Source organism: Lutra lutra, chromosome 12 (genome assembly GCF_902655055.1).
Source record: "Lutra lutra chromosome 12, mLutLut1.2, whole genome shotgun sequence".
In the NCBI taxonomy this organism is placed as follows: Eukaryota; Metazoa; Chordata; class Mammalia; order Carnivora; family Mustelidae; genus Lutra; species Lutra lutra.
This window is the reverse complement of record NC_062289.1, coordinates 87,901,716-87,926,761: the sequence shown is the minus strand read 5'-3', so window position 1 is coordinate 87,926,761 and position 25,046 is coordinate 87,901,716. Positions and strand designations below refer to the sequence as shown.

General features: G+C 55.9%; 2 protein-coding genes across 4 annotated transcripts; one reads left to right on the top strand and one right to left on the bottom strand.

The window, feature by feature from the left end:
- Positions 1-1,428: 1,428 nt before the first annotated feature.
- On the bottom strand, positions 1,429-6,004 carry RITA1 (RBPJ interacting and tubulin associated 1). Of its 3 annotated transcripts, XM_047697284.1 has the most exons (5): positions 5,814-6,004; positions 5,601-5,697; positions 5,284-5,426; positions 4,546-4,908; positions 1,429-2,017 (listed from the first exon to the last, which is right to left on the bottom strand). In XM_047697284.1, exons 4-5 carry the CDS (start codon positions 4,851-4,853, stop codon positions 1,510-1,512), a joined length of 816 nt encoding a protein of 271 aa, XP_047553240.1. In that variant the 5' UTR covers positions 4,854-4,908; positions 5,284-5,426; positions 5,601-5,697; positions 5,814-6,004; the 3' UTR covers positions 1,429-1,509. The 3 variants fall into 3 exon arrangements, with proteins under 3 accessions (XP_047553240.1, XP_047553241.1, XP_047553239.1); XM_047697285.1 differs by lacking the exon at positions 5,601-5,697; XM_047697283.1 differs by lacking the exon at positions 5,814-6,004 and having other exon boundaries at positions 5,601-5,807.
- A 105-nt stretch (positions 6,005-6,109) lies between these two features.
- DDX54 (DEAD-box helicase 54) lies at positions 6,110-24,966 on the top strand. The gene is made up of 20 exons (XM_047697282.1): positions 6,110-6,322; positions 8,931-9,060; positions 10,567-10,637; positions 11,198-11,386; positions 11,479-11,528; positions 12,576-12,617; positions 12,736-12,831; positions 13,522-13,643; positions 13,754-13,815; positions 13,892-14,023; positions 15,324-15,534; positions 17,917-18,051; positions 19,392-19,622; positions 19,715-19,788; positions 20,334-20,543; positions 21,434-21,576; positions 21,663-21,776; positions 22,405-22,509; positions 22,757-22,869; positions 24,354-24,966. The coding sequence occupies exons 1-20, from the start codon at positions 6,149-6,151 to the stop codon at positions 24,584-24,586; spliced, it is 2,637 nt and encodes an 878-aa protein (XP_047553238.1). The 5' UTR covers positions 6,110-6,148; the 3' UTR covers positions 24,587-24,966.
- The last annotated feature ends 80 nt before the right edge of the window (positions 24,967-25,046 follow it).

The following is a 25,046-nucleotide window of genomic DNA, read 5'->3' as shown; positions in this document are numbered from 1 at the left end:
ATCTCATCCATATACCCTGGCGTCCGCCTGTCCCTTGGAGCCGAGCAGCAGCCCCTTTTAGATGGCAGACACCGCAGGTTGCACCAGTCCCCACCACTCCCAGCTGCCTTCCACACACACATGGCGTCTGTCAGTTGCCCCAGTCTCATCGCACTTGGGCTGTCGCCCTCTTCAGCGTACTTGGGTGGAGAGACATACCTGGTTTGTCTACCTTAACACAGGGCAAGGAAATAAAGGCAGAGGAGAGCTGGATGTCTCCGGTGAAACCAAGGAGGAAATTAGTTCTCTGAAAATTCTAGGAGTTTAAACATCTTACGTGTTTGCAAAGTGTGCCAAGAGTGTGGCTGGTTTGCTTTGCTCATGGCCCGCCTGACTCCTGTAGGCATCTGCATGTGTATCCCTGGTCCTGGCCACCGTCGGTCCCTTCCAGACTGCTCCTCCACATGTCCGCTCGTCCCCTTGGAGGTGATGAACCAATGATGTGTCTTCCAACTGGGCTCTCTAGAATCCCAGTGCTTCCTGGAGGTGCAATGCAGGGAAACGGGGACACAGGCAAAAGCCTAGCCCCCATCCAAATCCAGCAGGATCCTGGGATTCTGGACGCAACTCAGAGCAGAGTAAGTGATCTGTCCTGGGGTGCAGATAGCAAGCACTAGAGCCAGAGAGGAGGGCGCTCCCAGACTGCTTACACCTCTCCGTCCTGGGTGCTCTCCACATCCCATGTGTAACTTTCCAGCCTTCTCAGACTTCTCCACTTGGCGGAGTCCTCATCACTCTGTTTTTTGGGAAAATGTGGGAAATGCAGGAGGCCCATGTTCTCAAACCTCAGTTGTCAACTGACCACAGTTAGTTTCTGCCACTTCACTGTATTTTTTAACTTTGTTATTTAATTCAACCCAGGCCTATGTTGGCCCTTACCCTAAGGAAAATAACATTAGTAAAGGCATGTCTTTGATGAGCTACTGATACATTTTTAATATGTGAAAATAAATACATGATTATTAAAATAAAAACATGTCCACCCACGTGTCACCCAGGTCCTCTGTTCCCCATGGTCCATTCACTGGGCCTGGGAAAGCTCCAGATTCAGCTGGAGATGCATCTTGAGCAGGAAGCTTGGCTGGAAGGAAGAAGGGACCCACCAGGTTGGTGATCGTGCCACTTACCCACCCATGGCAGCAAGACGATGTTGTGGGAGTGATCGGGGAGTGGTGGGCCCCTCCCAGGGGCACCCTAGGTTGGCACTCATTCGGCCGGTAGCTCTAGCAAGACTGGAACAGACATCTCAAGGGGCAGCCGTGAATCCCCATGGTGGGGTAAAAGGTAGGAAGAAACTGGCCGTTGTCAGCATAAAGGGAGGCACTGCCCACTCTCGCTGTCTGCTCCCCATCCCCCACCCCCCGCCCCCGAGCACATCTCCAGTGCCTTGGAGACTCTGGTCTGCCCTCCTCTGAAACTGGGCCCCCCAGAGTAACCCCGTGGGCAAACCTGATGAGAAGACCAAGACACTCATTTCCAAGGGGGCTTTGGTTTCTGGGCGGCCCCACCTTGCTGAGGGGCAGCTGGCACTGGAACACGAACAGAGCGAGCCCTGGGCGTCACTAGGGGGCTCTGGAAGGTCACCCCCGACGGGGAAGGCCTGGGATCCCGAGGCCCGCTGGCGTGGGGGGCACTGACGGGTGGGCGACCGGTGCTGGGGACATTCAGGTGTGTGAGGGAATGAGAACGTTCCCGCCTCCGAGGCTGTGGAGAGTCTAACCCACCCCTGCGCAGCTTCTGGGAGTCTGCCACCACTGTGGGCTCTGTCTTCAAGGGACCTGCTGGGTGAATGGCTCGCAGTGGGGTCTCCCTGGGGCGGGACGAGTAGCTGCCCCTAGGGGTGGCTGGGGGTGTCCAGAAGAGGGCATGGAGTTTGGCAGCACCCCCCTTTGCCATCCACGGGCCTTCCCAGGTGGTGCCCTCAGGTCGGGAGCCAAACAGCGACTCATCACAGTAAGAAGGAGTGTGGCTGATCAGTCTGGCAAAGGGAAAAGAAATGCAGTGAGCTGGGGGAATGAACAAACCCTAAAAACCTTAAGCCCCCATCCCCTGCCATCTGCAGTAGCAGCAAGGGCTGTAGATCCCAAAGTCCCTGTCTCCTAGCCTGGCATTAACAGCGAGGCCACAGCCCCATGCCTGTTGTTTTTCCCCTGCCAAGGAACCCATCTCCTGCACCCTGACCTCCCCCTTTCCCTCATGCATGTCCAGGCCTGGCTAATTTGCATAGTCCATCTTCCTGGCCACACTGATTGGCTTGGGAAAGGCCACAGGACAAATTCTGTCCAATGAGCGCCTGCCTTAGGACCCTTGTTGAAACTACTAAGAAAGATGTTTGTCTGCCAACTGGCCCTGATAAGCCGGCCTCCAACAACAATTTGAGCCCTTGACAAAGAAGCCTTAAACATCCTTTTTCTGCTGAAGCCAGTTTGGGCAAGATTTCTGTCACTTGTATCTCAGAGTCCGAGTTAATATAGCCCCAATCTTTACAGTCTTTACTTTTTTTTTTTTTTTTTTTTTTTTAACCTCCAATTCTCCTTCTCCCTAGTGGCCTTGTCAGCCAAGCTCTCTGCTGCAGCCCTGTGGTCACTGTATTTGAAATGACACAGGGTGGTGCCTGGCCTTGAGAGGGCGCTCACTTTGAACTTGTGTTACCATGCTGACCTTGCCTCATCACTAGAGAAGCTTTTTGGAAATTTTTGAGTATTTATTGAGAGCTCTTTAAGTGCAGACCCAGAACTCAGCATGTCATGTGCATCATCTCCTTATTTCTCACAAATGTCCACAGGAGGGAGATATGATAATCCCATCTTACAAACAGAAAAAGGAGGCATAGGGAGGGGAAGTCCCCCCCCCTTTCATCAGCAAGGAGGGTGGAGACAAGATTCAAATCCAGCCTGGCTCAAGGGCCCAAGCTCTGGGATCAGCCTGTCAGATATAAGGGACTTCTAAGCTTCTCACCTTTAATGAGATTCACTCAGCAACTATTTTTTTCTATTAATCTCACAAATATTCCCGACACACGAGTGAGGTGTCAGCTCCATGTCTTTTGGCCAGGACTGAAAGTGCTTCTGTGTTTAAACCCCAAGTCTTTGAAAAGTCCACTTTTTGCCACTTGATTTAATTGCTCAAACCATAGCCACTTGTTGCCTAGGTCTGTCTGGCACCAAAGGTTTTACTCAATAACATCTCTCTCTCGCTCTTATGCACCTTCTCACTTGATACTCTCTACCTGTCAGCATCCTGCACAAAATTCCATCCTCCAGGACAGCATGGAATTGACCTCCCTCGTCGTGGACACCATACCTTTGTTAATGTGGCCCACACTTATATCAGCATTTTCAGCTACGTTGTAGGTGGCAGTGTTGCTAACGTCAAGTAGGGTCACTACTTTACAGCCCCTATATCAAATGCATGGCACTCAAGCTGGCATAATAATAACAGACTCTTGCTTTTTCTCTCACTGAATTTTATCTCCTTAAATAGGGACCATTCCCATTGTACTTCATTCCACCAATCCATGTCCCTCCTGGCTTGGAATGGACCCTAAATAGGATTGGCTAGTCGTTATGGAATGAAGTAAGTCTTCCCGAAATTCACACTGAATTTAAAAGACATAATTAGGTTTAAACGCAGTCCTATAGGTAGGCTGTAAAGCAACAGGGCTACTGTCCTTGTAAGAAGGGGGGAGACACCAGGAATGTACATGTTCACAGAGAAAAGGTCATATAAGAACAGGGCGAGGAAGTGACTCTCTGTAAGCCAAGGATAGGCTTCAGCCTTCTAGTACCTTGAACTTGGACTTCTAGCTTCCAGAACTGTGAGAAAACGAATTCCTGTTGTTTAAGCTTCCCAGTCCATGGTTTTTTATTATAGCGGCTATAAATGACTAATATTCTAATCTTCAGTGTTTTGTCCAAACCACTGAGAAAAATAAACAAGAAAGAGCCCTGTGGCCCACCACTAGGCACATCCCTCCAGGCTGATATCAACCTGAAATAATCCAAATAACCTAATTCATTAACTTACAATAATAACTATCAGCATCAACTCTTGTTCTTCTAGCTTGTTCATGAAAAGGCGGCAAAACCCATTTCCGAAACAACTTGCTGAGACTGGGACCCACCACGTCTATGTCATTTCATGGATCAACCACATTAATTTTCTTACACAAATTGCTCTGTGATCTTGCTCTGTGATCACCTGACACCCCCCGACACACACTCCGTGGGCCTCACTGGCTTGGTCTGTGGCATTTGGAAATGGATGTTCAACCATCGTTACTATCACTACTGAGAGCTTCCTGTCAGGGTACTACACCAAGCCCTCTACACACCTCACTTCATTTACTCTCAATAATCCCACTAGGTCCCATTTTCCACATCAGGAAACTGCAGCTCAGAGAGGTCAAGGTACTTGCCCAAAGTCACACAGCATATCAACAGCAAGGCTCTAATAGGAACCCAGGTGGCTTCATGGGTACAGGAGTGTATCACCCTATCCTGTTACCTGTATTTGTTCTTCTTCCTTGGTGTGAGGGTTGGGGTGCTGCCCCTGGAGGAGGTCTCACAGCTCCCATTGGTCCCTGAAGCCCGTGATGTCCCTGTGCCCACTCCACTGGTTCTGTTAGTCTTCTCCACCCAGGGTGGGTCAAAGTCTGGTGGTGTGGGCCGGGTAGACGCAGGGCTGCCAAACAAAGACTCATCTACATATGACGCCCTGGCCTTGACCCGGTGGCTGCCCCGGCAACGGTGCTGAAGATGGAGGGTCTGCATCCCACTGACGGCCAGCTCCACAGGGGTCTTCACGCTGCCCATGGTTCTGTGTGATAGCAGGCATGCTTTGCCTGCCAGGTCCTGCCTCCAGGGCTCCCTGTGAAAGGGGGGTCAGGGTGGCACCCGTCCTTGTCAGTCCCAGCAGAGGAAGATTAGGCTGTCTCTTAAGTTCCCAACCCAAGGACAAAAGGGGAGCTGCCAGTCCCAGGGGACACTTCAGAAATGTGTTCATCTGTCTTTTGGCTGTCAGAACAAGAGGAAGAGGAGGTGCTACTGGCAAATATTTAATGAATATATATGCATTCCTAGCATACAGTGCTCAATGTTGAACGCTAGGGGGATGAAGAGATAGGGCCTGTACCTATTTTGGCACCAATGAGAAAACTTAGCATGGTGGGATGGGGAGACAGGGCAGGTCCTTATATCCTGTATATGTTTATGGGGTGAACAACCAGCATTATCTCATGCCTACCTTGTGCAAAAAGCTTTACAAGCATTGTTTCATTTAGTCCTCGTAACAGTCCTTTGAAGTAGCTTCGGTTATGTGCATTCTACAGATGACAAAACTGAGACTTCAGAAGCCCACGTCACACCTGTAAGTCGCACCTAATAAAGCTAGAACAGTAGAAGAGAAATCGGAACCTGACAGAGGAGAGCAGAGTTTATGCACTTAACCATTCTACTACTGGCGGGTCACACCCATCCCTCCAACTGCCCCATATTCCCCGCTCCCCAAGTCAATGCCCGGTTGATATCCGAGGTCCTTACATTCTTGAGTTATCTTCCTACCTGAGCATCTCCGCTCCAGGATGCCGGCTGCAACCTCAGCGTCCCCTCCTCACCAGGTCTGGACTTCTCGGCAGATGTCTCCGAGAACCCAGTTTATCTGCAGCCCAAACCCCGGGAGTCCGGGAACCCTGGAGCCCTGGAGCCCAGGCACCTCGAGCCGTCCCCCACCCCTCGCCCCAGCCCCAGCCCGGGGAACCACAGGGACCGACTCACGCCGCAGGCCAGGTCCTAGAGACGTGTGCTCCGCGCGCGCAGCCCAAGGCAACCAGCAAGGGGCGGGGCGGCGCGGCCGGAACCATCAGCACCGGTGAGGAGGGCACCCCGTTCCGGACGCCAACGGCGTTTCCCCGAAGCCATGGAGAGGGCCCGCTCAGGCCAGTCAGGGATGTGTCCGGGCATGTGCGCCAATCCTCCTGGGTCTACAGGTAAGGCAGTGGGCGGGGTGGGGGGGAGAGCCCGCATAGACGCGGTGCCCCCCCGCCCGGCCGCACCGTTGGTACGTCCCCGCAGGCCCCGCCCCCTCCCCTGTTCCCTGCACCAGGGCCCGCATGGCGGCCGGCAGGCTCCCGGCGGCCGGACCTCGGTCCCGCACTGCCATGGCCCAGTGGAGGAAAAAGAAGGGGCTGCGGAAGCGCCGAGGCGCGGCCTCCCAGGCCCGCAGCAGCGACTCGGAGGACGGCGAGTTTGAGATCCAGGCAGAAGATGATGCCCGGACCCAGAAGGTAGGAGCGCGGGGCCAGGGCACACTTTGGAGTCCGGGCCCCGGCTCCGCGCATCGCCCCGCGGTCTCGGTATCCCCAGGTGGGGTATGAGCACGGCTGAGGGTGGGGAGAGGTCGGCTGGCGGGGGTCGGGGACAGGACCGCCAGCCTGAGCACGTGTCTCCGTGCGGGTCATGCCCCGCCTCCCGACTCTAGAGTCTCTGTGTTTAGGGGCTCGGGCCTTCGGGCCTTCGGGCCTTCCTGGCCGGCTTTTGGTCGCGGCCCCTTATTGGCTACCTCCTGCCCATGGGGCGGGTCCTAGCGCCCTTTGGTCCAATGAAAAGTGCGGGTGCCGCGGCACTGACTTCAAGAGTTTGGGGGATTCTTGTCAGGTTGAATTGAGCGGAGGCCGGGCCCCGTGGCTTAATTCAGTGACGCCCCCCAAGCCCCTGGGTAACCAATAGTAAATTAAACTCGCGTTTGCTGACCGCTTGGTATGTGCCGGGCTCCGCACTAAGAACTTTCCAAGCCTTATCGTTTAATTCTCTCTCTTTTTTTTTTAAAGATTTTATTTATTTATTTGACAGAGATCACAAGTAGGCAGAGAGACAGGCAGAGCGAGAGAGAGGAAGGGAAGCAGGCTCCCTGCTCAGCAGGGAACCCGATGCGGGGCTCGATCCCAAGACCCTGAGATCATGACCTGAGCCGAAGGCAGAGGCCCAACCCACTGAGCCACCCAGGCGCCCCTCGTTTAATTCTCATACCAGCTCCGGGAGCTAAGTGCTCCATCCCGGTTTCCCAGAGGAGGACCCTGAGGCCTAGAGAGGTTAAGGAACTTGACCAAGGCTACACAGCCTGTGAGCAGAAGAGCTGGGATTCAAACCCCTGGTTCGGGGGGGACCGTGATTTTTCCACTACCGAGTGCCAACTATATGCAAAAGGCGGGTGTGAGCACCAAGGGGACATTTTTTCCCACAGCCCTTTGCCCATCCCGTGCCTGGTACAGAGTGGGGTTCGAGTAAGTAGATGAAAGCGTGGGTGTTTAGATGAAGAGAGGGATCTACGTTCCTCTAGGTCAGGGACCAGACTGGATCTTATTACGTTTCCCCAACCCAGTGGAGCCAGTGCTTGGCATACAGTAAGTGCTCTAGAAATGTGGAGAAATTGCTAAAGCACAGGAGGGCAAGGTAGTTGGTGCCAAAGAAGAGCCCACCGATATGGTCCAGACAAAGAGCTTTGTCCTGGTGCAGCCCTGTGTTCAAATGTGGCCCAACCTTGTACTGGCTGTGGGACTTTGGAGAGGTTGCTTAACCTCTCTGTGCGACATCTGCAGAAAGCAGAAGTTTCCACATGCGTACAAGACAGAGGATTATATGTGCCTCAAAGACTCATGAAAGGATTAAATTACGGTGTTACTCGTTCTACTTATTCAGTAAATATTGCTGGGGCACCAGTGGGTTCCAGGCACTTTGTTTTCACGTATCTAGAACAGAAGTTGGCAAACTCTTCCTGTTAAGGACCAGGTGGTAAATATTTTAGGCTTTATGGTGCCATATAAGGTCATTGTCTCCTTTGTTTGATGTTTTCACAATCTTTTAAATGTATGAAATCCATTTTTAGCTCACAGACCATACTAGACACGCTGTAACTCTGACCCAGACAGTTGTAGGGGCCTGCAGAGGGTCACAGAGGAGAGAACATAGACTCTGAAGTCAGGGTCCAAATTCCTGCTGGCTGTGAACGTGGGCCGTCACTTCATTGCCCTGTGCCTCAGTTTCCTTCTCCCGTAAAATGGACAGACTAATAGTGCTTACTTCACAGGGTTGCCGTGAGAATTAAAAGTGGGCGAGTTTATACGCATGCTCAGAGCGTCACCGGGCTTAGCGTGAATGCCACGAAAGTTTTAATCTTAGTATGAATTAGTGCTCCGTAAATGTTATTTCTGAGAGGAAGGGGGAACAGCTCTGTGGTCTGAGAAGGCTCCCCAGAGGAGGGGTCGGGGTTCAATATGGCTGTGCTAGGACAGGTGGGTCCTGTCTAGGCAGAAAGGAAGCCTGCACAGGAGAGAGCAGAACTGGGAGGGGTGATGGGTTAGAAGGGGGCTCGGGAGAGGGAGACAGGGCAGAGTGGAGGAGTGTGGTCCCATACGCGGTACATGTTTGCTTGGCCCTCTAGAGTTTAAATTTTGAGGGCTTTGGATGACAGATCAGGATGAGGATGAGGATGAGACCACCTTTTATGTGCTGAGTGCTGTTTTAGGCCTTCCACTTGTCCGTGTAGTCTTAACACGCGCTATGAGACCCATGCTCCTATCTGTCATCCCCGTTTCCCAGATACGGAAACAGACTCAGGGAGATTTAGTGTCTCCCCTAAGGTCTCGCAACAGGTAAGTGACAGAGAGACAGAGTCGGGATTGAAACCTAGGCAGTCAGTCTGCACAGCCCACTCTCTGCCCCCTGCCCTGCCCTGGCCCGGTCATAGGGGAGCCCTTTAGCAGAGAGGTCAAGTGATCCGGCAGAGGCCTCTTCAGCTTGAATGGAGGGGCGTCCACAGCAAGACAGCCCCTCTCCCTGCCCCCAGTGGTCTGCTTGTGCCTGGCGTGATGCTGCCTCTCTGATCCTTCCTCCCAGCTGGGACCTGGCAGACCCCTGCCCACCTTCCCCACCTCGGAATGTGCCTCAGACGTGGAGCCAGACACTCGGGAGATGGTACGCGCCCAGAACAAGAAGAAGAAGAAGTCCGGAGGTTTCCAGTCCATGGGTGGGTGAGCCAGCGTCCGAGGACTTTGGGGGAGTCGCAGCAGGGGCTCACCCTGCCCTCTGTGCTCTGGTCTCTGGTACTGATGTCGGCCCAGCACCGTGGTAGGCATTGGGTAGACTGAGGTCGGGCCCAGTGTGAGAGCAGAAAATGCAGACTCAGGGCAGCGCTGGCCCCAGAACAGGTGAGGCCGTTCGGGGTTTGACTGCAGGATGGGAAAGGGAGGAAAGGGGGAGCAGCACGTGGTACCGGGACACCTAGCTAGAGGGAAATAACACCGAACCCTCTTTCTTCTTCTTTACGAATGGCGCAAAGATTTAAATATCAAGGCGAATGTTTTAATGATTTTAAAAAGCAGAAGCCCTTTCTAAGTATGATCTGAACATTGTCTGATGTGACTTTTTTTCGGTTAGATATATGTTCACCAAAAAACACTACAAACAGAGTTAAAATACATGCTGTATCCGGGACGTACTTGTATCCTTGGGGATGGATACAGGATTAACATCTCTAATATACAAAGAGTTTTTACAAATCAATAAGAAAAAGCTACCCTGATAGAAAATTGGGTGAAGAAAATGAACAGTCGACTCACAAAAGGAATTTGGACGATGAATTAATATATTAAAACTGCTAAACTTTTATCCACAATTAGAGAAAAAGCAAATAGAAATGTCCACACGTGGCTACTTTTTGCCTTCCTGGATGATAAGGATGAAGCATTAACCCAAAACCAGCTATAATCACAGTGCTTGCTGTCCCTAGGCCTCCCATTGCCCTCCCATTGTCACAAAGCTGAGTCAGGGACAGTCTCAAAAGGCCACCTCCTCCCCCAGGCAGGGCCACGTGCCTCCTTGGTCAGCACCCACACCCACACCCATCGCAGGCCCTAGCCATTTCCCACTCTTCCCTTTTAGCTATAAAAAAATTGCAAACAGAAGATGGCGGAGAAGTAGCAGGCTGAGACTACTTCGGGTAGCGGGAGATCAGCTAAATAGCTTATCTAAAGATTGCAAACACCTACAAATCCAACGGGAGATTGAAGAGAAGAAGAACAGCAATTCCAGAAACATAAAAAAATTGCAAACATATTAAAAAAATAGAAAACAGTGAGTCTCCCCATATCCATCGCCAGTGTCATCTGTCCTGTTTCCTCCACAACTCCCCGCTTGTCCCCAGCATCCTGGAGGAATCTGATGAGAATGGCAGACGTGCCCTCTCGGTATCCCTGAATACTTCCCACATGACCTTACCACACCTGCAGCAGGCACAGATTCTCAGCAGGGCCGAGACCCCAGTGGTCTCACGGTGCTGAGTGTGTGTTCAAGTCAGAATCCGACTGAGGTGCGCCACCCCCCCAGGGGGTAGGTGTGTCTCTTGAGGTTTGTTCTGTCGCCTTTCTTTTCTTCTTGCTGTTGATGTTGATGACATGGTCATCTGCCCTTGTTGGGTTTCTGTCGTGTGCTGCAGGGGCCGCCCTCCCCCTGACCATCCCTGTCTCTCTCCCAGGCTTGAGCTACCCGGTGTTCAAGGGCATCATGAAGAAGGGCTACAAAGTGCCAACACCCATCCAGAGGAAAGTACGAGACGGGACGGTTGATGGGGTTTGGGAGGACGGGATGACCGACTTGGCCCTCCTGTCCAGCCTCTCGACACCCGCCCCCTGTCTGGCTGTCACGTCTATGTCCCTTCTGACTCTGCCTGAAGCCCCACACAGCGAGTCCATTTCCCAGGCAGAGAAAGTGGGCATCTTTGCCCTTTGCGTCTCCACAAGGCTGCCTGCTGCTGAGCCCATGGCGAGGCAGCTTCCAGGTGCCCCATTATCTCTCCTGGGTCATGAGCATTGCGCTCAGACATTTAGCCAAGAGGTGGACAGTGATTCTCTGGGGTCCCAAAGAGAATAAGACAGGGAGGTGGAGTCTGGCTTTACCTAAAGAAGGGTGTATTCCAGCAGTGGGAAGAGCTGGGAGTAGTGAGCTGCTCGTCCCTGGAAGTGTACACAGAAGCCTTGGCAGGAATGGGCTCAGGACCTGACAGCAGGCCCAAGTTTGCCCACTCCCTAGGACCTCAGTTCTCTGGATCGTGCAGTGCAGGGGTCCAGAGCTGACCCTGCTCCCTCCCCGCACCTGCTTCCCTCCAGACCATCCCTGTGATCCTGGACGGCAAGGACGTGGTCGCCATGGCCCGGACTGGCAGTGGCAAGACAGCCTGCTTCCTCATCCCCATGTTCGAGCGGCTCAAGACCCGCAGCGCCCAGACTGGGGCCCGTGCCCTCGTCCTTTCGCCCACCCGTGAGCTGGCCCTGCAGACCATGAAGTTCACCAAAGAGGTGTGCTGGGGCCCGGGCGGCTGGGCTGAGCTGGGGCCGGTTTGGGAGGCCGGCACAGGCTGTGTCATCTCTCTCTCTCTCTCTCCCCATAGCTCGGCAAGTTCACAGGCCTCAGGACCACCCTGATCCTGGGCGGGGACAAGTAAGAGCCCCCTTGCTCCATGCGGTGGGCCACACCCTGCAAGCGTAGCCCGGGTCTCCAGGGTGCCCGATCCCCTGAGCCTGGGCAGCTTAGGAACGATGGCGGCTTCTCTGCATATCCCAAAAAGAAGGGGAAACGTGCAGTAAAATAGCACAGGAATTTCCCACGCAACTCCCAGTGGGGGCTCGTGCTCTTGGGGGAGCCCGCGGTGCACAGGGTCTGCCCTCGGGCAGCTCAGTTGTGCCAACTTTCACACGTACGCCTAATAGTGAGCTGTCGCACAGAAATCAGGGAGTGTTTGCAGTCGCTCAGATTTGAGAACTGTAGGGTTTCCTGATGTGCTGGTCCCGTGTTTGCGGGTGGCAGGCGCCATACCTGTTCTCCAGGTGAGCAGACAGCACGTGATGGGCCCAGAGCTGCGGAACCTAGCCTCCTGCCCCGTCTCACAGCTTTTCCCTCACAGGGCGGCTCCTTCCTTGTTCTTCTCTCGGAATGTCACTGTGACCAGTCACTTTGGACTCTGAGAAGAATGTTTGGTTTTTAAGTGTTCCTTTGCCTGCATTGTATTTAGTTGTCTGGGGAGCTCGCGATGATCCGAGATACCTCCCTAGATGAGGCCAGACTCAAAATTCTGGCTCCTTCGGGTGTCCCGAGTGTTCCAGAGAAGGGCCAGAGTTAGGGCCGCGCACCCGGGGGTGTAAGAACAAGGACAGGGGTCCAGGCCGCCTGGAATCTTGGGGAGCTGGTGGTTCTGGGGCTAGCTGGTACGTGGCCCTGGAGGCAGAAGCAGTCTTGTGGTGGTCCAGAGGGGGTGCAGGGGATACCTGGGCAGAGCCCGTCTCCTCGGGGAACTCTTCATGGTATCAGTCCTTCTGTGTGTTTGAACTTGTCTTGTCAGCACCTTTGCCCAGAACCTCTGTGATAGCCTTACGCTACCTCAGAGCCTAGGGGCGGGGTATGGGCCTCCCCTGGCCACCTGGAGAGGGAGAGAGTTTAAAGCGGCTGTTGTGTCAAGCTGACACCTCCTCTCCCCACCCCCCACCCCAGGATGGAAGACCAGTTTGCTGCCCTGCACGAAAATCCCGACATGTGAGTTTGGGTTGAGGACGGCGGTCTAGGGTCTCTTCCCTGACAGCCAGCTGCTGGGGAGTGTGAGGAGGGGTCTGCTGGGAGCCCCGGCTGACCTGGCCTGCACACCCCCTTCCAGAATCATTGCTACCCCAGGGCGCTTGGTACACGTGGCTGTGGAGATGAACTTGAAGCTGCAGAGCATAGAGTACGTGGTGTTCGATGAGGCAGACAGGTAAGGCCACATGCACTGCCCCAGACACGTGCACCAGGGTTTACCCCGAGGCCCGGAGGAAGGGCTTGGCCGGAAGAGACCAGCGTGGCCACACTCAAAGCAGTTTACCCCCACTGTGGGCCACAGACCCGAGGCACCACCGGGACTGACGGCTGCCTGCACCCAAAGTTTTTATTTTGTGTTTGTATGTTGTATTTCGTTTTAGGCCTATGGGAGGAAACAGTAAAACAACAAACACATGATTTCGTAGAAATACAAAGTGGCACAAATATGGGAGCAGGCCGGAGCCAGGCAGTGGGATCATAACCCAGCTCTGAACTTGGGCAGATCTGAGGGTCGGTGCCTGTCGGTGGGCTCCGGACAGGGGATCCACCAGCCCACACTGGCAGGTGCCGGGAGAGTCCATGCTTGGAAAGCATTCAAACCATGCCTGGTGCAGAGGGATGGCCACTGGCATTGGCCTTGGAGCTGCGTAGCTGAGAACAGAAGAGGTTTTTAGGTCGTCACTGCCAGGGATGTGGTGGTCACAGGTGGTCACGCAGAGAAAACGTGAGCTAGAAAGTGAGGTAAAGAGTCATATGGGGCACACACCAGTGCACATGGCAGAGAGCGCGCCGGGGGCAAGGGCGACGGGTTTGGAACTTGCTGGAATGGGAGCCCCTCACCCAATCCCTGCCCTCTGTCCCCCAGGCTCTTTGAGATGGGCTTTGCCGAGCAGCTGCAGGAAATCATCGGCCGCCTCCCCGGGGGCCACCAGACCGTTCTGTTCTCTGCCACGCTGCCCAAACTGCTGGTGGAGTTCGCCCGAGCGGGTGAGTGAGCCAGGGTGGGGCTGGGGCCGCCACTGCTCAGGGGCCTGGGAGCTTGTCCTCCCATCCCTACCCACCCCCTGCCCCCAACACCTTCCCTGTGCCACCCGCAGGCCTCACGGAGCCCGTGCTCATCCGGCTCGATGTGGACACCAAACTCAATGAGCAGCTTAAGGTGAGGCTCCACCCGGGCCCCTTCCAGAGCCTGCAGCTGAGACCCTGTGAGCCCACCTCGGCCCCTCTCCCCGCAGACCTCCTTCTTCCTTGTGCGCGAGGACACCAAGGCTGCCGTGCTGCTCCACCTGCTGCGCACCGTGGTGCGGCCCCAGGACCAGACGGTGGTGTTTGTGGCCACGAAGCACCACGCCGAGTACCTCAGCGAGGTAGGGGGTTGGGGAAGCCAACACTGGGCCACCCTCCTGGGGACCACCACCACCCTCCATGGCCAGCTTGGAGCTGCAGTTCCGGGTGGGGCCACCAGAGGGCAGCACCAGAGCAGGACACTGGCCTGGCCAGGGCCGGTCCTCTTTTATTCTTTAACTTTTTATCATAAAGAATTCCAGGGGCGCCTGGGTGGCTCAGTCAGCTATGCATCTGCCTTCGGCTCAGGTCATGATGCCCAGGTCCTGGCTTCGAGCCTCACAGTGGGCTCCCTGCTCCGCGAGGAGCCTGCTTCTCCCTCTCCCTCTGACTGTCCCCCTTCTCTCTGTCTGGCTCTCTCTTATGTGCATTCTCTGTCTCTCTCTCAAATAAATAATAAAATCCTTAAAAAAAAAAAAAAGAATTCCAAACACATATTAACGTCAGCAAATAGCATCACGAACTCCCAAGTACTCAGTGATCGACTCACGCCTAGTCTTGATTCCTCTGACACTCTCCTACATCCGAGTTACTTTGAAGACTCTTCCCCGCCCCAATCCTGCCATTTTCTGTAGATTTTCGTGTCCCGTGTACTTCGCGTTCTAAAACGGAAGCATCCCCTGCGAACTGGAAGCTGGGTAAAGTGTCCTGAGCTTCCGGGAGCAGCGTGGTGGAGTTTTTCCATACCTGTGCACCTGGGACCCTCGGCATGGGGGGAGTCCGGGTGCCCCAGAGGCTGCCTGGGCCCCTTGCCAGTCATTGCCACTCCCCCGGGGTGGCCACTCCTGAGGTCTGTTATCTGAGGACACGGTTCACTGGGTTTCACATGGTTGTTATGCATTTAACGGTGCTTTCTTTGTGCAGCTGCTGGTATCACTGATGAATAAAACCAAAATAGTAGTTTTTAATGAGCAGTTGACACTGTCACGGTACTTCTTATGTCCCAGGCCCTGTGCTCGGCCCCTGTATGGATGTTAACTCATTTAATCCCCGTCACAAAGCCACAAAGAAGGAACTATCGGTCTCCCCCATTCTACAGATGAGGAAAGCAAAGGCACGGAGAGGTTAGGGAACTTGCTCAAGGTCACACAGCTTGTTAGTGGCGGAGGTGGGATGAGGTTGGTGTCCTGGGCTGGCACTTCCCTCCGGGAGACCTCCACCCGTGTCCGCAGCTGCCCTGCAGAGCTGGGATTCTGACCAGAGGTTCCTGCCCCCCGGAACCCATGGTCTTCCCATCCCATCCTCGCACTCCTGCCGGGGCTTGGCTCCCTCGCCTGCCTCCTGCAAGCCCGTTTCCCTCCCTCTTATCTTCACTCTGAGCAGCTGCTGACAACACAGGGGGTGAGCTGCGCCCACATCTATAGCGCCCTGGACCCGACGGCCCGCAAGATCAACCTGGCCAAGTTCACCCACGGCAAGTGCTCCACCCTCATCGTGACGGACCTGGCAGCCCGCGGCCTGGACATCCCGCTGCTGGACAACGTCATCAACTACAGCTTCCCTGCCAAGGGCAAGCTCTTCCTGCACCGCGTGGGTGAGGAGCCCAGGACCGGGCCTGGCCCAGGGTGGGAGCTGAGCGTGCAGAGCCGGCACTCCGGGGAGAGATCTGGAGGCCTGGGGAAGGGCCCCCTAAGTTCGCGGCTCGGGGATGTGGCCCAGGCATTCCCACAGCTCAGAGCAGCTCTGGAGGCCCCATTCTGGGCTCTCTCTCCCTGTCCTGTCCTGGGGCCCGATGGCATGCCACTCAGCCCCCCTCCTCCTCACAGTCCTCTCCCGAAACTCTGTCATTTTAGTTCCTCTCCTTTAAACCTTTGCAAGGCTGAACTCTGCCTCCTGTTCACCCAGGCAGACGGCAGGGAGCTCCTGACTTTCTCCAGTCAGCACGCGTGGCCCACCTTCCTCTCTGCCCTCCCAGGCCCAAGTACTCTATAATTTTTCGGGGATAAAAGTAAGGCAGCCACATAGTCGGAAAAGTGGGAAATGAACCAAAGCACATAGAAGGCGGTAAGCCACGCACCTGTCACCGGTGATGTGACAGCAATTGGTGCCTGCCCAGCGTGCCTGTCAGGCCCGGGTATGAGCATTTTATTGGCTCTTTCCATCTTCACAACCATCCTAGGTAGCAGGTGCCAGCAGCATCAGCCCCGTTTTACAAAGAAACTGAGGCCAGAGAGGTTCATAACTGGCCAGGGGTCATGCAGATAGCAAAGTGGGGCAGCTGGGGTTGGAACCCCCCCCTTCACCATTGTCCCTCCTTGTCTCCCTGCTGGCACGGCTGTCATTCTAGTGTGTCTCTTGTCACTGCTGCCTTTTAAAAAATCATGGTAAAGTATATGTAACACACAGTTACCATTTTAATCATTCTTAGGTGTATGTTCAGAGACATTAAGTACATTCATATGGTTGTGCAGCCGTTAACCGCCTCCAGAATCTTCTCGTCTTTCCAAACTGAAGCTCTGTTCTCATTAACACTAATACCCTGTCCTCCCTTCCCCAGCCCTAGGGAACCACCATTCTATTCTCTTTGCTTTCTTTTAACTCAGAACTGTGTGTGCTTCATTTGTAAACACGAATAAGTTAAATGCACGTCCGTGAGAAAAGAATCTGGAGGGCAGGTTCCCTATGATTGAACATTGTTGAATAAGTAAATTCGGGCTCCCCATGCTGCAGGGTCCCAGGGGAATTGCTTCCACCTTCAGTCGGGGCGTGTGGGAGGCCTCCGTCTGGGCCCCGGACTGCAGGTCTGGAGGCCTTGGCTCCCTGTTGGTGCCTGCTCGCTGTGTCCATGGCTCTGGGGAGAGCTGGCTTGCAGGTTCCTTGAGGGGCACAGAACCCCCGCAAAGGGAGTTCCTCATGTGCTCTGTGACCCGCAGTGTAAGTCAGACCACCCCAAATGAATCTTGCAAACGTGGTGACACTTTGTTTTTGCGAAATTCAGAAACAAGCCAAAGGTAACGTCGCACTTGGATTCACTTAACACAGAATTAGAATCACGCTGGACATTCTTTCCTGTCATTTTTTTCTTGCGTCAGTGTATGTCCTGCATGTTTTCTGTTCACCATGAAACATCACTCTTTGACGGGTTACAAATGCTTTAAGCTTCGAAGGCATATAATCTCCCTGATCTCTGCCATTGTAGCTTGAAAGCAGCCTTAGGAAATATGAATAAATAAATGAAGGAGCATGGCTGAGTGCCTATAAAACTTTATTGACACAAACAGGTCGGGGGCCAGCTCTGGTCACTGGCCAGTTTGCCAGCCCGTTTCCTCACCTGTGTAATTCGCACCATGTGATCATCAGCTAAGCCGTTTAGCCCAGCCTCTGTCAAGTCTTTTTTTTTTTTTTTTTTAAGATTGTATTTATTTATTTGATAGAGACACAGCGAGAGAGGGAACACAAGCAGGGGAAGTAGGAGAAGGAGAAGCAGGCTCTCCACGAACAGGAAACCCAATGTGGGACTTGATCCCAGGACCCCGGGATCACGACCTGAGCCAAAGGCAGACGCTTAACATCTGAGCCACCCAGGCGCCCCTCTGTCAGGTCTTGAAGTGGTTTCCGACTTGGGCTTGTTGTGGGCAGAGCTGTCGTAGACATTCTTGAACGTGCATCTTTGGATCCTTGGTTATTTCCTTGGGGAAAATCTCCCAAAACAGGGATGCCAGAGACTTTTGATATTGATAATGAGCACAGGTGGCCTCATCTTTATTTCTGCCGACTTCCCAGAGCACTGTGTGGGCTCCCACACATGTGCAGGGACCCTAGTGATCATTGCTGCCCCTTCTCACAGTCGAGGACAGCAGCTCAGTGAGGTGTGGCCTTGGCCTGACCCGTGCCCTTGGAGTCAGGCCAGCGGGACTCATGCTGGGCTGTAGGGCCCTTTGTCTTTGCTTCAGCTTGACCTTTTTTCCCCCCACAGGCCGCGTGGCCCGGGCTGGCCGAAGCGGCACGGCCTACTCCTTGGTGGCCCCAGACGAGGTCCCCTATCTGCTAGACCTGCACCTGTTCCTCGGCCGCACCCTTACCCCTGCCCGCCCCCATGAGGGGTCCTCAGGTGAGTGGAGGCCAGGGGATTGGGGCAGGAGGTCCCTGGGGGTCCGCTGCAGAGCCCACGGTGCAGGCAGGGAGAGGCTGTACTGGCTCTGGGAGGAGGTGGGCCTGGATTGGACCCCAGGGCAAAAGCCCTGTATTTTAAACTCAGAATTTCATATAAAAATCCAGATTTCTGATGTCTCTTGGAAAGCGGCTGGGTCTGACTGCCAAGTCTACCTTTCCCTGAGGTTGTTGTACAGGCCATCTGGGCCGCACACCCCGGATAGAAGAGCCCCCAGGCTCGCTGCACGCCCACCTCCCTTGCTCCTCTTGTCTGCCTGGCCCCTGTGGGCATCTGTTTGAGACCCTGCCCTTGACTATGTTTCCGGGACAGCCCAGGCAGGCAGAGGGAGACTGAAGTTCCCAGAACTTTCCCAGAGTCTCTGGGGTGGGACTGTATGGGGTGGGCGATGGTGATCATGGTAGCCTCCTCCTGCGGTCCTACTGTGTGTCAGGCCCTTAGTGCACCTTGTCTCCTGTGTCTATCTGAGAACACAGAAGGGTTGCTTTGTAGGTGAGCCAGGCCACTAGTCCCACGTTGCTTGTTACTCAGCAGGGAGTTGGGAGCCCGGATTCAGGAAGCTGGGTGTAAATGGAGCCCATGCACAGGGCACCCTGCACCTTCCCTGAGCACCCCATATGCCATGTCCTGGTTCCAGAGCGCCGGGAGCACCTGCAGCTCAGCCCTTTGTCCAAATGCAGATTCCAGAGCCCTTGGCAGACCTCCTGGGTCGACACCAAGCAGTGGGGGTGTGAGGGGCAGAGAGAGGGAAGGAGCCACCACAAGAGTGTCCCAGCAGAAGCCAGGCACGGGGTAGTCATCTGTTGGGGGCAGCCATCCTGCACCTGCCCCAGAGCTAGCCAGGGTGGGTGGCCCTGCTCTCGAGCCAGTGCGGGGGCCGAGTCCGGACAGCACCCTGTGGCACGCTGCTGGGCAGGACTAAACCTCTGCTGAGCCTCGTGTCCTCTTCTGTAGCGTGGGGTTGTCCGGCGGTCTCGTGGGAGAGTCAGTGGAAAGAGCAAGCTGGTGAATGGCTTGGGCTCTGCAGGTCGTATGACCTATAGCAGCTCCTCAGAGACCGACAAAGACAGAACACAGCTAGAGGGGTTCTTCCCGAAAACAGGCAGCGGCCCTCAAGCTGTCACTGTGGACACGTGGTTGAGCTCTGTCAGGTGGCCGGCCAGAGCCGCGGTTCCATCCCTGGGGACGATGTTGTGATTTGGGACCAGGGCGGGGAGGGACGGCTGCAGGCAGGGGGCCAGGCCGCAAGGCCTCCGACGGGCTCCGTGTGTGGCTGGCAGGCGCGGGCAGCGTGGATGGCGTGCTGGGCCGGGTGCCGCAGAGCGTGGTAGACGATGAGGAGAGCAGCCTGCAGGGCACCCTGGCGGCGTCACTGGAGCTTCGGGGCCTGGGCCGGGTGGCTGACAACGCCCAGCAGCAGTACGTGCGCTCCCGGCCCGCGGCCTCGCCCGAGTCCATCAAGAGGGCGAAGGAGCTGGACCTCGCGGGGCTGGGCCTGCACCCCCTCTTCAGTGAGTCCCCGCGTGGGGGGTTTGGGACAGTGCACTGTGGGTGGGCCCCACGGAGCCTCCCCAGTCTCATGCCTCCTCCCCGTCCCCTCCAGGCTCGCGCTTTGAGGAGAGGGAGCTGCAGCGGCTGAAGCTGGTGGACAGCATCAAGAACTACCGCTCACGGGCAGTGAGTAAGGGGGTGGGAGAGCCTGCGGGGGCCGGGGTCCCGGAGGCTGCTATGGAGTCAGGACTGTGGCCAAGCTCCTGACCCAAAGCCAGACCCCAGTGGGGCTTTTCCTCTGAGCTTGCGGCTCTGCCCCCTCAGCATCTCTAGACATGCCCCTTGTCCCTGCTAGTCTGCAGTGGGTACTCTGTGGTAGCCATTTCCTGCTGCTTCCAGAGGGGGAGTGACATGTGTTGGGCCTGTCAGTGGCCTCGAGCTGGCTTTTAGACACCTTTCATGCCCTCTTGACTCACACTGGGCACCCCACTGGGGTGCCAGGTAAACCAGGATCAAAATGCCACTCTCACTTGTCCCAGCTGTGTGACCTCTGGTTGGTGACTTGCCCTCTCTGGGCCTCCTTTCTAATGGGGAAATGCAGGTAATCAGAGTACCAACCTCACAGAGTTGGAAGGACCTGGGGAGGAATGCCGCAGAGAGCCCACCAGGCTGCTGAGGGCAGGGCTGGGAAGGAGGCCACTGGGGGAAGGACTGGTGTGTTCCCTCTGCAGACCATCTTTGAGATCAACGCCTCCAGCCGGGACCCGAGCAGCCAGGTGATGCGTGCCAAACGGCAAAAGGACCGCAAGGCCATCGCCAGCTTCCAGCAGGGGCGGCAAGGGCGGCAGGAGGACACAGCTGGCCCAGCCCCCAGCTGCCCAGCACCCCAGGAAGAGAAGCCTGAGGAGGAGGAGGAAGAGGCAGCAGGAGAGAGTGTGGAGGTACTGCCCCCACCTCTAACCGCCCCCTGCCCCCGGCCCAGCCTCTACCCCCAGGCCCAGTCTCTGATTTGCACCAAGGGCTCAGTAGCCAAAAAATACAGGTTAAAACTTCCTGGACTAGTCCATAATGTACAGAGCAAGGCCAGGCCCGGAGAGGGGCAGGGCCTTGCCTTGGTCAAACAGCCTGAGGGACCAGCCTGGAGCTGGAAAGGGGTCTTAAGTGATTCTTTTTTTTTTTTTTTTAAGATTTTATTTATTTATTTGACAGACAGAGATCACAAGTAGGCAGAGAGGCAGGCGGAGAGAGAGGAGGAAGCAGGCTCCCTGCCGAGCAGAGAGGCCGATGCGGGGCTCGATCCCAGGGCTCTGGGATCATGACCTGAGCCGAAGGCAGAGGCTTTAACCCACTGAGCCACCCAGGCGCCCCTGGAAAGGGGTCTTGCCCCAGTTGGCCCCCAGCTTCCTCCTCTTACACCCGGCCGGCTCTTCTGGTGCCAAGGTCATCCTACAATGCAGACCAGGAAACAGGGCACAGAGAGAGGTACCAGACTTTTATTTTTATTTATTGTTTTCTTTTAAAGATTTTATTTATTTATTTGACAGAAAGAGAGGCCCAGCAAGAGAGGAAACACAACCAGGGGAAGTGGGAGAGGGAGAAGCAGGCTTCCCACTGAGCAGGGAGCCCGATGGGGCGCTCGATCCCAGGAACCCGGGATCACGACCTGAGCTGAAGGCAGATGCTTAATGACGGAGCCATCCAGGCACCCGGAAGTATCAAAGTTTTAAAGTCCTGGGAGCCGCTGGCCCTTAACTCTGGCCGGACTGGCAGGTGACGAGGCCAGTGGCTTCCCCAGGGGGCTGCAGGTGTGACACTGGTGTCCATCTGCCAGGATGTCTTCACGGAGGTCATGGGCCGGAAGCGGCCACAGCCGGGACCTGACCGGAGAGCCAAGAGGCGGAGGGAGGAGGCCCGGCATCGGGACCAGGAGTTCTACATCCCCTACCGGCCCAAGGACTTCGATAGTGAGCGGGGGTGAGTGGCTGGTCCTGGGGTCAGGCAGATGGGGCCTGATGGGCCCCCCACTAACCCTGTGGCATGTCCCCTCCCTTTGCCTGCAGCCTGAGCATTGGTGGGGACGGGGGCGCATTCGAGCAGCAGGTGGCTGGCGCTGTGCTGGACCTGATGGGGGACGAAGCCCAGAACCTGACCAGAGGCCAGCAGCAGCTGAAGTGGTGAGCCAGCAAGCGAGTTAGCGAGCGCACGCCCCCTGTGGTCCCACACAGGAGGCAGGTGGGCTCCCGTTTGCTCCCCCAGAGCAGGAAATATCACCCTCCCACATTCGATTGTGTGCAGCGTGGACTGTGAGCCCTTCCGTGTCGTCCCACGTGATCGCACATGGCAAGGACACTGACCCTATCACCCCCCACCACCACAGCCCGTGCCCGTGCTTTGATCGTACACAGCAGGGATCTGGGTCCATCTGTCCTTCCTGCTGGCTCGTCTTTCTCGACAGAGCTCATGACCCGTCTCTCCCATGTGGACTCTGGTTCGAGAGAAATGGCGTGACTCAACCCAGGGTCACCAAGCCAGGAGGTGGCAGAGTAGGATTGGTACCCTCTCTGGGCCCCTAACCCTGATCCAGAGACCCCAGTTCCCAGTGACCCCCATCTTTTGAGACCTGGGCTGCTAGGAAGAGGCGAGGAGGGGCAGGGAATGGGCCTTAATTGAGCACTTGCTGTATGCTGGACATGGGCCAGCTGCTTCCCTTGTGAGGGTAGGGAAGAAACAGGCGCGGAAGGAAAGTAGGCTGCGCCAGGCCACCTCCTTCCACATCAGCTCTCCCAACTCCATCTCCTGCAGGGACCGGAAGAAGAAGCGCTTTGTGGGACAGTCAGGACAGGAGGACAAGAAAAAGATCAAGACAGAGAGCGGCCGCTACATCAGCAGCTCCTATAAACGGGACCTGTATCCGGAGGGGCGGGGCCGGGGGGCGGGGCGAGCAGCCCCTAGAGGTGGGCGCGGGTTGAGGGGAGGGGACAGGGCAGCCTCTCACTGGGTACTCTGGGTGTGGGGGCGGGGCTGAGCAGCTCCTGTTGCCCGCCCCCAGAGGTGGTACCTGTATCTGCTGGAGTGGGTGCAGGACCTACTCCCCACCCAGGGGTATCTAGGGCATCATGTTCCCGCACGTAGCCTCCTTAACTCGGCTCCCCAGCTACCAGAAGTGGAAACAGAAACAGAAAATCGATGATCGGGACTCAGAAGACGAAGGAACGTCCCAGCCGCGAGGCCCAGAGCGAAGAGGTGGGAAGCGCAGAAGAGGCCAAGGTAGGATGGTCCTCAGAGCAGGTTGGCAAGTGTCTTTTGGATCATCCCGGCCTTGGTTCCCTCTGTGAGGCTGCAGTGGGATGTGAATGGGCTCTGTCCACTCCCCTCAGCGTCTCTCCTCCCTGGTTAGGTCTCTTACATTTCTTCCTCTGTCTCTGTCTTGGGTTTTCTCAGAAACTTCCTCTCTGCCACTCTCTCTTGCTGGGTCCCCGTTCCTCTCTTCCTCTCTCTGACTGTGCATCCCTGTCCCTGCTCCTCTCGGCCGCTTTCTCCTCATTCTATCTTTGTTTCCTTTTCTTCCCATCTCTCAGACTTTCTGTCTCCGTCTGTCTCCCTTGTCATTTCATTTTTTGTTTCCTTTCTTCCTCTGTCTTGGTCTTTCTCTCCCCTTTCTGTCTTCATCTCTCTCCCTCTCTCTACACAGGCATCTCTGTATTTGGTCTCTCCTTCCCTGTCTCTCTGTGCTCTCTTTTCCCTCTTGGTGTCTCTGTCTGTCTCCATTTCTCTATGCCTCTGTGGAACGTGCCCCTGCCTCCCCTGGGCCTCTCACCCCTCATGGCTCAGCTCCCAGTGTTAGCCACTGCTCTGGGTCTGCCTGTGGGCTTCAGGAAGGAACAGCCATTCTCCCTCTGTGCTTTGTCCTCATTGGGGGTGATGAGTCCCTGTTGGGCACCCTGGCCCCTATGGAGACATTTGGGACCGCCATAATGATCATCTGTGTGGGAGCCCTGAAAAGGTCACTCTTACGGGTGGGGAGGAGCCAGGCAGGGAGAGGGGACATGGTAGAGGAGGGGAGCCTAGGGTTTAGTGGGGAGCCAGGGAGGCGGGAGTGGGAGGAGGTGCCCTTCTAGATCCCTGGGAGAACAGGCTGAGGTGGGGCCATGATGTCTACTGCTGCCGCTATGTGACCTGGGGCCCAGCCCTTCGCCTCTCTGGCCTTCTCTGCCCTCTCTCCTGCCCAAGGAAGTTAAGCTAACGGCCGAGAGCATGCGGTCTGTGGAAATAGGGATTGGAGTCTGTCTCAGTCAGGGCTGGGTCCCCGGTGCCCAGCATAGGGCTCATGCTCAGTAAATCTCCATCGAGTGGTCTGTAATCGTGATAGTGCACTTGGGAGGCCCTTACTGTGGGCTGGCTCTCGTTCCCAGCACCGTACACACCTCCTCCTCAACCGACTCCTCGTTGGGACCCATGAGTCCCATAATTCACAGCGGGGAACAGAGGCTCAGAGAACTTAAGTGACTTGCTCAGGGTCTGAGAGGTCACGGCTGGGATTTGGACCCCGGCGGTGTGGGCTCAAGGGTCCATGCTGTTGACCACGGCAGCAGACTATGGAAGCTTTATTGAGCACCTACAATGAGCCAGACCCTGGGGCCACACCAGTGAACCCAGAATGGGCGGGGCGGGGGACGGACAGTCTGGAGGCTTCCGGGAAGAGGAGGCCCTAGGAGTAGACCAGAAGGCTGAGCTCCCTGAACTCCTGACAGGTGCATCCCAGCCCCGCAGCCCGGGCGCCCCTGCAGGCCGCGTGCGCTCAGAGCTCAAGACCAAGCAGCAGATCCTGAAGCAGCGGCGCCGGGCGGAGAAGTTGCGCTTCCTGCAGCGAGGGGGCCTGAAGCAGCTGTCCGCCCGTAACCGGCGCCGAGCCCAGGAGCTGCAGAGGGGCGCCTTTGGCCGGGGCACCCACGCCAAGAAGGGCAAGATGAGGAAGAGGATGTAAGGCAGGTGACCCTGCCCCATGGCTCCTTGCGTGCTGCAGGGGTGGACGTCAGTAGATGTTCCTGAGTGCCACCGTGTGCCTGGCCCTGGGCCGGCCACTGGCGGAGCTCCCTGCAGGAAAGGGGTGCTGTCTGGCCACCCGGGGCCGCAGCCACCTCTGCCCGAGGTGGAGCCATTCATGCTCGGTCTTCAAGGATGCACAGGGGTTTGCCAGCCGGGTGAGGGCGGCTAAAACCCAAGTTGGCCACTCAGCTGCTGCTGCTTCCATGTGTCCTGGGTGGTTCACGAGTTCAGAGGTGGTGGCCACATGGGGCGAAGTCCTGAGTGCCTAAGGCCTGGTGATGTATTTTTAATGTAATAAACCTTTATTAAGCATCTCGAGCGGACTGGGAGTACAGTCTACCACGGAGCCGGAAGGGGCGGACCCAGCTATGAAAGCCCCAGCTACTGTGGCCAACAGT